We start from the raw sequence: 13,925 nt of genomic DNA on the forward strand, positions 1-13,925 counted from the left end.
ACAGCCATCAAACCACTAAAATGAACACCAGCAGCTTGAGATGGGAAGGGCACACACCAGGTATCACCCTCACCTAAACATTCAGCATGTTGACATATCCTTTAGCTAGCCCAAAGGGAATGCCTCCACATCCTGGAGGCATATGCTTCAAGCATTTGCAATAGCAATCCTGCTCTGCACCTACACACGGATCAGGAATGCCCACAATACACACACACCCCCCACCATCAGTCCTGCTTCGGGTACCCACTGGAGAGAGAAAAGGGAGCAATGGGGACCCAGACAATTAACCACTGTAGAGCAATTAGCAAGAACTAACCTGCATTTCCATTATAGACATAAGGTCCTGCCACTGCTGCTCCAGATCGAATGGGGACTCTGTCTCCGTCAGAAGAGGAGACAGGAGGCCGCTCTGGATAACTGAAGACTCGCTTTCACTAGGCACAGCTTCATTTAGGTGGGAGGCATCTGCAGCTGGAAACTAAATACAAAGCAGTGTTCGTCCACATCTGGTCTGCCGAGGAGAGGCAGGTCAGCAAAGCCCTGAATGCCTTTCAGGCTCCACAACAGGGAACGGCTTTTCTTTTATTCAGACTGAGAACTAGCTGCGGTTATTCCCCTACAGTTCACTGCGAACTAATTAGAAACAAAGTCAGAAGCCCTTAATTAATTGTGACCATCTTCCCCACTGGCTGCTTCACAGGAGCTGTGCCTGGAGCCTCCTTAGACAGATTAACCCAATTTACTGCCAGTTTAGTGGTCTCCGATATTTGTCTTAAATGGGAGGCAAAAGGCATCAAATCCCAATGCACCAACAAAAACAGGCTCTGGATCTGTCACGCTTAGAAATGAGTCATGGAGAAATGGTTTCCATTTTCAAAAATGCACAAACTCACCTCAGAGTTCTCCCCAAAGGGGAAGGTGGCTTCCAGCAACCTAAGGCACTCCTCCAGCGACAGGGCCGTCTGATCCACCACGCCAGGCACCTGGGACAACGAATCATTTCAGCACAGTTTACTGAAGGGTAAGGACCTCCCTAAAGGGTAGGACACCAAGGGCATCAGGGACCCAAATATCCAGAGTTCCCCACACTTTTGCATCAAGTTGCAATCACCATCCTGCTAGCCAAGGAGCACCTGCCATGACTTTCTGAAGCTAGTCAATACTCCTCCTAAATGGGCCAGGGTCAAATGAACTCTTGTTCGGGCTAGTTTCATGCTGACTTTTCTGGATTAGCTTCACTGACACGTGCTGCAGATAGACTCAGCTTCAAACTTCCCAGAGCCTAGGGAGGATTTTGCTCAGTGCCTACGCTCTCCCCCCGCCCCCGCTCCTCATTCACAATGACTCCCATTCCCAAACCGCTCACTGGAATAAAGCTTTGTCAACATTCAAAGAGTCTCTGGCCTTGTCTTGCTCTGTGTTAGTGACCATGGACCCTCCTGCCTACTTCCTCGCAGCAGATAATCAGGGTGCCAACAGCTTCCTGGTTATTTCCCCAGTTCACCTTTGTATTTGGTTCTCTCTAGCCTGGGAGACAAACTGTTCTCCAACATCACACCCTGTCATCCAGATGGGTGATGGTCGTCTCCATGCCCTTTCTTAGCTCAACAGCCATTACCATCAGCCAGAAGGGAGGAAGAGTGTCCCCTCTAAAAATCACTCAGTGCCACTGCTAACAACAGCTAGCTGATGGTTCCCTCTCCCCCCCGCTCAGTGGCAGACACACGAATCCCAGAACACTGCAATACACCCTGGAATGAGGGGTAAGCCCGACTCAGGGGGCTGTTACCTGTGCAGGGAAACTCTCCCCCGTCTCTCCATCAACTAGCAGGTTTCTATCCAAGGTCTCGTTCCCTCCGCTCCTCCAGCTGTCCCCATGCTCTCTCCCATCACTCAGTTCTTTGTCCACTTCGCTCTCCTTCTGGCGATGGCTGTAGTCAAAAATCTCTCGCCCAGCGCCGAGATCAATATCCTGTCTCCACAGGATGTCAATCAAATCGATGTCCTGAAAGACACACAAGATTTCCTTCAGCACTTGGCAGGCTCATCTACACCCCACCATGGAGGGAAGACCCTCTTCTCCACTTGCCTCCACCCCCCTGTTCCTGCAGCACGTCAATCTCCCCAGACAAGCACCCCCTCCACCCTACACCACAATGCCCTCATTCCACCCAGATTCCTAACCACCCTTTCTGTACTACCCTGCATCCCCCCTACCAACACTCCCACCCGCAACAACACCTTCCTTGGGGCACAGTGCCCTCTCCCCACCCATCTATTAGTACTGGACACAGTTCCAACCTTCCATGATGGTTTCTTTCACGTACCGCCCCACCCCCGTCGGGGACTCCAGACACCAGTGCTTCGCCCCTGCCTTGCACAGAGACCAGCTGCTGCCCCTGCTTTGCACAAGAGCCTATGGTCATTTTGCCCGGCTAGGTCTCTACCAGCAGCTGTGCAAAGGAGCCAGGCTGGAGAAAGAACAGAACTCCATTGGAAAGCGACGTTAGCGCTCTCCTCCCTGCTCTCCATGCTCCGCAGGGGCCTCCTCCCGTCTCAGGAAAAAGGGAGTCTGCAGCTTTAACTCCTCTGGGCTGCACGATGCCGGCTGGATGGGAGGACCAATTGTCAGGCAGGATTGCTGCTCCACGGAGGAGCTTGCATCAGCCTGTGGTGCCATTCTCGAGATTTGCATAAAGGGGTGGAGTGCATTGGAGAGGAAAAACCCTGCATTCCCAGCCACCTGATGCAACTGGAGAGCCTTGCTGCCAGCCTGCTGCCTGCTCACCACTTGTCTACAGACAGCCGAGATGCCAGCCCTGCCCAGCCCATCACCTACAAACGAGAGACAGCGCAGCCTTCCAACTGAGATCCCCCCCCACACACACCCTGCCGGAACTTTAACCCCATTCCGAGAACTCTCCTCTTCCCTCCCTCGACAGCCCCAAGGTCCCGGTGCAAAGAATCCGTGACCCTGAGTGTGAGGGGAAAGGCCGGCTACCACCCTTCTGCTCCCTAGCGTCAACATGATCAAGAACCCAAATGCCTCTTCCCTAACCACATAGTATCAGGAATCTGCAAACATTTGTCTCTCTTCACAGCCACCACTACCCACAAGCCCCTCCCTCTAATGCAAGCCTAACCCAGGGCACACCCCTGAAAAGCAGCCTGTGCTGGTTCAAACCTCGGGGGCCTTTTAATATGACCAGGACCCAAGGCCCTACCCTAGAATTACCACCTAACCCTGGGAAGTACAGATTCCTCCCCACCCTGCCTCCCACATCATAGCATGGACGGTTTATTTTACTGAAAAATTGTGGCAGTCGACTTCACAGTTTGTCCATAAGCCCTTAGCACCCCTTCCCCCACCTCAAAGCAAGGAGACAGGACATCTCTGCCTCCTTAAAAAGATTCTCCCTGCTCTCGTGAACAAGGTTCCCCCATAGCTGCCATCACATTTGGGACTTACAGAAATGGACAAAAGGAATCCACAATACCCCCCCAGCCGCCCCGAAACACAACCAGGGCCCCCTAGACACCAGCCTTTTGTGAGGTCAATGTCACCATACACAATGTCTACAGTATTTAGGCTCTGTACTCCACGACATCCCAAATGCTACCGTGAAACCATCCCCTGACCCCCTTTCTGCCCTGAGCCTTCACTATCACACCCTCCCCAAAGACCAGTCCCAAATGTCTCTCGTCAGCCTCAGCGAGGCCCCTTTCTCCGACTACCCCCGCTATTCTGTGCTCGGCTCATACACCTGTCTCCTCGAGACAAGACTTCCTAGGTCTCTCCCCAGCCTCGCCTGGAGCAGCAAGAAAAGGGTTAAGGTAAGGGATACCTTTTTCATGTCCCCAGCTGCTGCTCATGGAGCTGTCCCTGCAGATCATGGTCTATGTGGGGCGCATTCCAGGCAGGCAGAGCTGTGAGACCCGGGCACGGTGCCGCACAGACATCTCCGAGTTCAGGGACGGAGCGTTGTTTGGCAGGCCGGACCCCTGGTTGTTTGCAAGCCCCCCCCTCGCCCCCCAACCGCATGTGATCCACAGGTGCTGTGCTCCAGCCGTGGGCCTCGCTTGTTGCTTAGGCAGGAGTTGGCCCGAATCCCCACCCCCTGCTCATGGCTGAGGCTGCAGCGAGACCCAATCCCCCTCCTCCCCTCCCCCGCCTGCCTGTTACCTAGGCTGCGGCGCGAGCCAATCCCCTCCCCCAGGTCACCGCGGAGGATGCGGAGGGAGCCAGTCTCCTCCCTCCGCTTGTTACCTAGGCTGCGGCGCGAGCCAATCCCCTGCCCCGGGTCACTGGCGAGGATGCGGAGGGAGCCAGTCTCCGCCCCGCCCCCTGCGCTCGTCACCTAGGCTGCGGCGAGAGCCCGGCTCCGCCCCCCCCGGTCGCCGTGGGAGCCGCCGCGGGGGGGCGCCCCCCCCCCCCCCCCCCCCCCGCCGGGGGGGGAAGCGGGGGGGGGGCCCCCCCCCCCCCCCCCCTTGGGCTCAGCTGCTGGGGCCTGTGTCTCCTTGAGGAGACGCGCCCACGCCAGGGTGCCCCACCCACCGCTCCCTGGGATGGTGCAGTGGGGAGGGAAGCGTCAGAGGGATCTCTCCTCCTCTCCCCCCCCCAGTGAAACTTACAGCAGCTCCAGGCAGTGACACCCCACAGGAGGCTGGGCCCAATGGCACCTTTGCCAGGATTCTTTACATTCTCCCGGGAGGTTACCAGCAGCTCGGCTCCCCCCTTAGTCACGGGGCAGGATCCCTGCCCATCCTCGCCTGGCCCAGAGAAACCGGCTTCGGCGTGGTAGGGCCCCACATCCTGCAAGACCAGACCTCACTAGGAAACGGGCACCTGGCCTCCCCTACCATGGGGGGGGGGGGGAGAAATAGGTCAGAACCAGAGACAGGGTGTCTGTGCCATCTGCACATGTGCAGTGATGTCACTGGGAGATCGGGAAGGATTTGCACATCATATTTACATGCCGGATGAGAGCATGAGCCTTGCCACTGAGTCAATCATGGACCTGCACCCATTCTTCCCACACTAGCAGGAGGGGAGCGAGTTAGAAATAGGAACTGCTATGCCAGTCAGACCAGTAGTCTATGTATCCCCAGTGGTGGCCAGTAACAGATTCTTCAGTCCTCACATTGTACAATTATGGAGTAAGCTGCCCATAAGAGACGTTTCTGCCTAACCCTTGGCAGTTAGCATCTGGCTTATGCTATGAAGCAAGAGGTGTTTATCCTTTATATCAGTGGCTCTCAACCTTTCCAGACTACTGTAGCCTTTTCAGGAGTCTGATTTGTCTTGCATACCCCCTAGTTTCACCTCACTTAAAAACTACTTGCTTACAAAAATCAGACATAAAAATACAAAAAGGTGTCACAGCCAATAGTACTGTAAAATTACTGACTCATTTTTACCATATAATTATAAAATAAATCCACTGAATATAAATATTGTACTTACATTTCAATGTACAGTGTCAGAGAAAAACTTCTGCTTCCACAATAGTATATAGAACAGTATAAACAAGTCACTGTCTGTATGAAATTTTAGTTTATACTGACTTTGCTAGTGCTTTTTATGTAGCCTGTTATAAAAAACTAGGCAAAAAATTAGATGTGTTGATGTACGCCCTGGAAGACCTCTGCATACCACCAAGGGTACATGTACTCCTGGTTGAGATCCGCTGCTTTATATCTTTTGGCCAAATAACTGTGTATGTTCTCATTTTCTAGATAAAGGTCTAATCCTTTTTTCGAGCCTGCTAAGTTTTGGCCTCACTGATATCTTGGGGCAGTGAGTTCCACAAGTTAATTACGTGTTATGTAAACTGTTTTATCGGTTTTTAATTTGCTGCTGTTCAATTTCACTGGCTATCCCCTTGTTCTTGCATTATGGGTAGGGCTGCAGATTTGTCACAGCATTTAATTAAAAAAATCAGAGCAGCCATGGTAAATGTTGTCAGTCACAGATTCAGTCACTGCTCCATAAGCTTTGAGCAAAAATGCCCTGAAAAAAAGAGGGGGCACTGACCACGCAAAATAGAACCTTCCACACCAGCTCGGCCTGAGGGGGGAGGAAGGCTGGAGACAGAGCCTGCTCCGCACTCATCCCAGGGAAGGGCAGCTCCCAGAGTGGAGATGGAGCATATCCTGCACTCACCTCTGGCCTAAGTTGCTCCTGCATCCAATGAGGCTGGGCCCAGCACCATGCTCTGGGTATTGTGACCTGGTCACAGCACTGTGTAGATTTGACCTATCCCCTCCATCATGACGAAGGGACATCTTAGCCAAATCTGATTTGTGTTGCAACCCCACACACATGATCGTACTGCCCAGAGAAGGGAGCTGGGCCCAGCCCCGTGGGACAGAAGCTGCTGCCGTGAGGCAAGTCATGGGCGCACACACACACACACACACACAAAACCCCACAAAGGACGACATTGATGAACAGGAAAATCACCCGATCCTTGAATTTTTCCCCTGCTGTGACAAACCTGCAGCTTTAGTTATGGCAAAGAGGGAAAGGAAAAACAAGAGTGCCCAGTTTACCTTCTCTATACCATTCATTATTTTCTCTCTCATGTCCCCCTTATTTGTCCTCTCTAAACTTAAGTCCTAATCTTTTCAATCTCTTTATATGATATTCTGTACAAGTTCCAAATCATTTTAAGCTCCATGTCTGGATCCCTTCCGTTTCTGCTATGTCCTTTAGTTATCACAGCCCCCACCCCCCCCATGCTGTATGTACAGGGGACAAAACCTGCCTCCCCGTGGAGCTTGATGGAAAAGTCCTGCACATCCTGAAATATCCACTTACTGATCCAAGTCATAACTTCTGGATTGCAAGCTAAAGTCTATAACCCCGGAGCGAACCCTCAGTACCTGTAGTCTCAGCCTCTCTCCTCTAAATACACCAGTACTTGGAGGCCTCTCAGAGGAACCAGCACTTAAAGTGGATGCAGTTTACAGTCTTGTGGTGAATTAGAACTCAGGACAGAGAGTGAGTAGACCTTAATTATATTTCCAGCTCCCCCTCGGACTTGCTGGGCAACTCACTGAGCCGCTCTGCGCCCTTGTTTCATCATCTGTGTAAAATGACAAATACTTGGTACGTACATTGGATTTTGCATCCACAGACCTCAAAGCACTTTAACAAAATGGATGGATGTCGTTATCCCCATTTTACAGATGGGTAACTGATGAGTTACCCTCTTTGAAAGAGCTTTTACATCCATAGAAACACTTTGTAAGCAGTAAATACTATTTCAATATTTAAAAGGAAGTTCTATATAACCTTGACCTATCCCTGTCTAACATTGCTTGGACTGGGAGGTGCAGACACCTAAATCCTCTCAAGCCCCCCTCCCAAAAAGAGAGCCCCCATTATCCCTCATCACTAAGGTTAACAGAAACAGCATGTCCTCAGCTGGTCACTTTATCTGGTTGCTGTCCCTTAGGAACTGACTGTAAACAAGTCAGTTCTATGCAGACAGCCAAGTGTAAGAAGATCTTACCCACGTTCTAATACCCTGTTACCAGAGTACTGGTTGGAGGGGGGCTTTGTCATACTGGGATAATACCCAGCACCAGCAGTTCGTCACATGTTCCACTTGGTGGGTATTTTTATCCTCTTGTTGTGGAAACGTTATAGGGACATCGTAATCCACAGGGCCAATCTTTTCAAAGATCAGCCAACAGGACAACAATTCCCTCCCCCATGCTGTGCTGGAGAAGAGGAAAAACCTCAGACAAGAGACACTGAGGACAAAAAAAAAAACCCCTGCCCTTGGGATGCTATAGTAGCAAAACAGCAAGAAAGAGCAAGCACTGGGATGCTCCTGAATATAACCCTCACCAGGATACACCACCGTTTACAGACCAGGATAGCAAGTCAAATTCCAAGTCAGAACCATCCTCAAAGCTAATCAGAACAACGAAACAGAGAGAGTGTCTTGCACCATACCACAGGGTGAGCTCCGGCTCCAAGATACAATGCATTTCCCCCACAGCAAGATCTGGTCTGGACCATAAAATGTTGCCACTCTATTCAGATTGTAAGTCCCAGGAGAAGACCTGGGAAATGTGTCTCCCCTACTTCTGCAATTGTCTGCCTAACACTATCCTCCTGTCTGCTTCCCACAGGATATCGGCAGGAGAGTCAAACCTCCAGCCCGTCTCAGGTGAATTCCAATTATAGTGTCTACCAGGAACCGCACAGCACAACAGCACACCTGACAGAAAAGCTTTTAAGTCCCTCTACATTTACCAGCCATACAGCTAAATGAGGTTCAAGGTTCCAGACAAAGAAAAATGATCACGTAGATAATGCTTGGAATCATGCTTTGTAGCTTCACATCCGCTGCAAGTACAGTCTTGTCCACCCCTTGGGGAACATAGGGAGGTATAATAATAGAATATATGGAGATATACCTATCTCATAGAGCTGGAAGGGACCCCAAAAGGTCATTGAGTCCAGCCCCCTGCCTTCACTAGCAGGACCAACGTATGAAGTGCATGTTCATCAGGAGAGGAGGGACTGGGAGGCAGGATTTCCTAGCACTGCATGCCATCAGGGCTGAACATAAATGGGTTGGGGGAGTGGAGGAGGAGAAAGAAAGAAAAAAAAAAAAAAAAAAATCAGGAAAGTGCCATGTCCCAAAGGAAGTCACAGCGCATCTTCTGGATGCACGTTTAAAGAGAAACTCTACAAGGTGTGAGCCAGACTTCTTAGTGAAAAATAGAAAAGATGGGAGGAGAAAACATGCACTTGAATATGTAGAATACAGAAAGAAAGGGTTAGCGATCCCCTCCGCCCCCCAAAAAAGAAGCAATTATAGTAGTCCAGAGAAGTACACTTTCCAGAAGGCTTGAATCTGGATCATCCAGGAGACTCATTTGCAGCAAATCCAGTTTGAGCTGGCCAGGTTTGCAGCAGGGTCACTGCATCCTGCATATGGAGAGCTTACAGTTGGATTGATATTTAATGCACAATTTTAGTTAAAAAAAAAATAAAATAAAAAAAATACAGCTGAGCAGGCATTAGGAAACCAGTGATACCACCAACCTACAGACCAAACAAATCGGCAGTAGGATTCTTCCTACAATCCATACACTCTGCCTCCTCTCACTCCTCTATCTACGGCCTCCTAAATACCCCCCCACTTTGTATTTATATAGTATTCGTCATCAAAAGATCTCCAGGTACATTATCCCCATTCTAAAGAGGGAAAACCCCAGGCACAGAGAAGGCTGGTCTTGTCGTGAAGCCATAGGATGGGAGTGGGAGATCTGAATTCCTTTCCCCACTCTACCACAGACTGTTGACCTTAGGCAAGTCACTTCAATCTGTGCCCCAGTTTCCGATTTGCAAAATGGGAGTAAGTATACACGTCAGTCACTGAACTGGTAAGAAGCTAGATTTGTGACCACTTGTGTAAAGTGTTTTGAGATCCTCAGATGGAAGGTACCATTAATTATTGGCTTGTCCAAAGTCACACAGAAAGTAATTAGAAATGAAAATACCTCTTAGTGTTTAGAGTAGGGGACTGAAAGTAAGTAACATTGCCAGACTTAGCTCTCTCAGCCTTTGTTCCTTCCCCTAGCAGATGCCCTTTCTAGTGGATAGGGGAAGTGTCTCATATTCAGGCAAACTATGCGCCATCCAGGCGTCCAGTGGCAAGATTATGCCATTAAGTACATTATCAGATCTGAAGAAAGTTTCACCTTTTTCCGCTCCTGGATGAACACTTTCACATCAGAGAGACATGTATGCTATTTCCCGCCTGTAGCTATACTGAAATCACATGACAGAAGTTCCAGACAGCCTCAACAGTTGCCTGCAAAATTCCCCTGCTTCTGACTCCAAAGAGCTGCCTCTAAGCTTCATCACAGGAGATTAGGGATCAGGACAGTTGGGAAATCCCCATGCCTACTCCCCACCATACATAATGGCTTGTCTGAGCGGCACAGTTTAGGAGAGAGGCTGTAACATCCATGCAAACATTCTCCACTGGAATCCATCACTAAAAGCAGTACAATACAGCCCCAGGGAAGCGGAGTCTGAACATGCCTTGCCAAAGAAACCGAATGGAAAGTAAGAGTAGCAACTGCTGGGGGGGTCAGACACATGACTCTGTCATAGCAACTGGGAGAATACACTCAGCTGGAAAAAAAAGCCACTTTCTAATTCACCATCCTCCCCACTCTATATTGGCAACCAAGCTGTAAACATTATTTGGACAAACTCCAGAGCCAAGTAATCTACCACCCAGGTGACTCATGGGATGAAACTGTTACCCAATACTGGGAAAGAGAAGGTGCTATCGTGTCATTCCCATAAATGCAAGTCTGCACTCAAACTGAATTACTGACTAGCCACCCAATTTCAGACCAAGACACAGCGCACATCAAGAGAAAGTGCCCAGAACCACCCAACCTTAATATTAAGGGGCTCACAGACTAAGGGGCCTGATATTCAGAGGTGCTGAGTACACACGTGGAAGCTACGCACCGCTCAACATTATGCTCTAAACTACTCCTCTCCCATGGAAGTCCTCAAACGGTTCCCTTTCTTTGGCAGGAATCTTTTATAGAAGAAGGTGCTGCCTACCTCTTTGGTCAAGTCTCCATTCCCTGGAGGAGCCACTGCTCCTAGGTCTTCCAATTCTTCACCAAATCCTTGCTCAGGTCCACTCTCCCTCACACCGTTGTCAGGACTGGTCCCATCTTGCAGGCCACCGCTGTTCTCTAGGGTGATGGCTGGGCTGGGCTGGGCGCTGGACACAGAACCTTCGGGGTCTCTGTGCACCAACCAGGCATTTACTTCAGTGGTGGGCACCTGAAACCTGTCCAGGGCCCTCACCTGGTTGAGAAGCCTGCGGGCTGTGAAATAATAGTCCAGGTCTACACTTTTCGGATGGATGCCATATCCATCCAAGGTGTTCCGCAGGTTGTGGAACTGGGTCTGGGTGTAAGCAGAGCTCTGGCCCAGAATGATTTCCCTCAGAGGGGGAAGCTGCGAGTTCAGGTAGGTATCCACGTCCACACGAACGCCTATCAAGCTGAGTAGAATGGTGAATTGGATGAGTCCTTCGGTGAAATATTTCTTCAGAGAAAGCATTTCTGGAGGAGGAAAAAAAGCAAACATAGGTGGAAGGTTTAAAAAAAAAAAAAAAAAAAACCAACCACAGCCAATAACTAAGAGCTCAAAGTATCATAATTCACCAAGATTAAGAGTTTAAGGAAAATTCAAAACTTCAGTTTTAGGTTCTCTTGAACAATCAGGAATTAAAAAAGGGTCATCAGGTTACTCAGCCGAGCCAAATTAATGATCTAAATCTCCAGAGAAAAGAAATTATACCCCAGTAAACAACCTCCACTCTCCCCCTCCTCTTCAGAACTATAGCTATTTGATAACAGTCCACGAGGCTACATATAAACCCACGTGACTTACTGTCTCAAAAGTCCACATGCAGTCACTTCCTCTAGCCTTCCTGATTCCCCACCCTGCTTCCAGAGCGGGGTGTATTCTCTGTGACAGGTGGCGGCGTCTTCTCTCCCTCCTCCTGCTTTGAGAAGCTTCCTGAAGGAAGCTTGAAGAGTGGAAGGTTTCGACCAAAGAAGGGTTCAACAGCTCCTCCAGTCCTGGCTGTGATTTCATCAGAAGCTGAAATATAACCAGAGAACAAACACGGTAAGATGCTGACGAGACATCACCCTATGCATTACATATGCAGTTACTATACCAGGAAGTATCAGTTTCACCACTGTATACAAGCCATGTACAAAATAAAATCTATTTCCCTCAAAAGGATGGTTTGCTGGCTAAATAGCCGCAAACACACATAAAACAAAGGTTATCTTTTGAATCAATATTGTCTGAGTTCCCCCTCCCTACTCTATTCTTAGGCTGGTGCGTCAGCTTCCACTCTCAGGAGCAGGAATTCAGCTCTGACTTCCTTTCACTCCAGTTTTCAGCGAGATCATAATAATCCTACAGGGGCTTTCCGTGGCAAATAAGCAACCATGAATACTGCACAGCCAATGAGAACAACATTGCAACACACTAGGGTTTGCTACCTTCCTATGCAGTCCTTTCTCCTCTGCTGCCCATCACTCACAAGGGAACTTTAAAAACAAAAAACATGCTTATGATGCCTCTGTTCCACAATGTGACCTTCCTGGGCAATTCACCACACAGCAAGTGTCCCAGCTGAGGAGAGTGCAGCCCCTAATTTTGTAGCAAAATGTACCCCCACCATCTGTCCCTTCAAACACCTGTCCCAGTTCAATGCATTTTGAGGCTGTCAAAGGGTACACCCCTATTTTTCTCCTCCACCCAGCATCTCTGGGTTGTTGGTTTTTTTATAGATTTCAAAGGTTGCCAGGTGTGGACTCATCATCACCTGAGGATTGTTAGTTGATGGATATCTTTTCTCAACTCCCAACATGGGCAGGAGTGGGAGGAGTGTTTAAATTAACCTCTAATCCCAAAATCTCAGCTGTCCCTTCTGCAACCACGTAACCCATCAGGGCAAAACAAGCACAATTTCAATTCCCCACCTCCACCTCATTTGTTACAAGCAAACATATAATTAGGTTTGGCAGAATTCTTCTTTTACAATTTCAACAGATAAAATTGATATTATTTCTTTTAGCATTTTTTCAATTTTTATCAATTTAAATTTTCACAGTTGGGGGAAATTATGAGGAGGGCCAGACAATTATTTAGTGATAGCAGATATTGAGATTTGAGATTCAAAAAGTTAACACTTTATAACCGTTAAAATCCAAATTGTCAACACCACATGTAAAAATATACAGAGTAAATAACCTTAAATCTAACTAACAAATTCTCAAGCATTGTCTAAGTGTTGATTATCATCGATCAAAATATTTTCTTGTCAGTTTGGGTATACAGTAAAATCAATATTTACTGCATTCACCGACAAAACCCTAATTCTTCCAAGCCTACATATAATTACAGCCCAATTTTTCTGATTTATCAACTCACTCACATGTCAGATCTCACTTAATTAATCCAGTAGCCAAAACATTGCCTTTTGTACTGGAAAACTTTTGATTTCAGTCACTCAGAAACTGAAAGTAGCAGGGCGCCCCTCCCCACCAGGTTTCAGTTTCCTTGTGACCCTTTAATCCCAGCATCTAGGTCACCATGCTTTTCTGAGCTTTTCAGTCCCTCTAATAACAATTTCATCCTCCTAAATCTTCCCAAAGACGCGCCGCACCCTCATGGCACATGGGAGAGCATCAGGAACTCCACCAGTGCTGAACACTAAAGTAAAATTCATGAGACTATAGTATGGGGTTTCCCATCGCTTATTTAAATAGCATCATGGGGTGCAGGTTACTCAAAGCCACATGTTACTTAAGTCTCTTCAGTCCCCAGCCATTCAAAAAACCCTCCCCCTTAACAAATTCCCCCCCCGTTTTCCTACACCCCTTTATCTCCTACAATTCTCTAATTCACTGACCCCCATTTCTGATCCCACGAAAAAGACAACCCCCGCCCCCCAACCCACCAGGGGAACACACTCCTCTCGCGCTTCCCATTAGAACTGCCCCATAACACTACTTAGGGGCCTCCTAACGCCCGCCCCAAACCTTTTACCCCATATTTCAGAGGGAACGTTCAGCGCCCCCACATGCACCAGCGGGGGGGGGGGAAATCTCCCTATAGCGCCCCCCCCCCCAGTTCTGGTCTCCCCTTATCCCCCGACTGCCCCATAGATACACACACACACGTACATACACCGCCTACCCCTCTTCATATTACCCCCAGCTACCCCACTATCCCCCCCAGCAGCCCCTTGCCCTATTCCCCCTTCAGCCTCACTCTAAACTTACCCCTGCCTCCCCCCGCCCCACTCCCCCCTCCCCACACCCCACTTCCCCTCCCC

General features: G+C 49.0%; 1 protein-coding gene across 2 annotated transcripts in view; it reads right to left on the reverse strand.

Annotated features, from left to right (window-relative positions):
* Positions 1-13,925, reverse strand: part of NFE2L1 (nuclear factor, erythroid 2 like 1) — a 32,451-nt gene that overhangs the window by 3,627 nt on the left and 14,899 nt on the right. Inside the window, exons 2-6 of one of the 2 annotated variants that reach the window (XM_034755899.1) lie at positions 11,459-11,671; positions 10,616-11,127; positions 1,793-2,008; positions 897-986; positions 320-481 (exon numbers count right to left, since the gene is read on the reverse strand). In XM_034755899.1, coding sequence (XP_034611790.1) covers positions 320-481; positions 897-986; positions 1,793-2,008; positions 10,616-11,125 — 978 coding nt within the window. In that variant the 5' untranslated portion in view covers positions 11,126-11,127; positions 11,459-11,671. Of the gene's footprint in view, positions 1-319; positions 482-896; positions 987-1,792; positions 2,009-3,848; positions 4,002-10,615; positions 11,128-11,458; positions 11,672-13,925 lie in introns of those variants that run through there. The other variant, XM_034755900.1, reaches the window with a different exon arrangement.

The sequence above is a fragment of the Trachemys scripta genome, chromosome 23 (assembly GCF_013100865.1).
Source record: "Trachemys scripta elegans isolate TJP31775 chromosome 23, CAS_Tse_1.0, whole genome shotgun sequence".
NCBI lineage: Eukaryota > Metazoa > Chordata > Testudines > Emydidae > Trachemys > Trachemys scripta.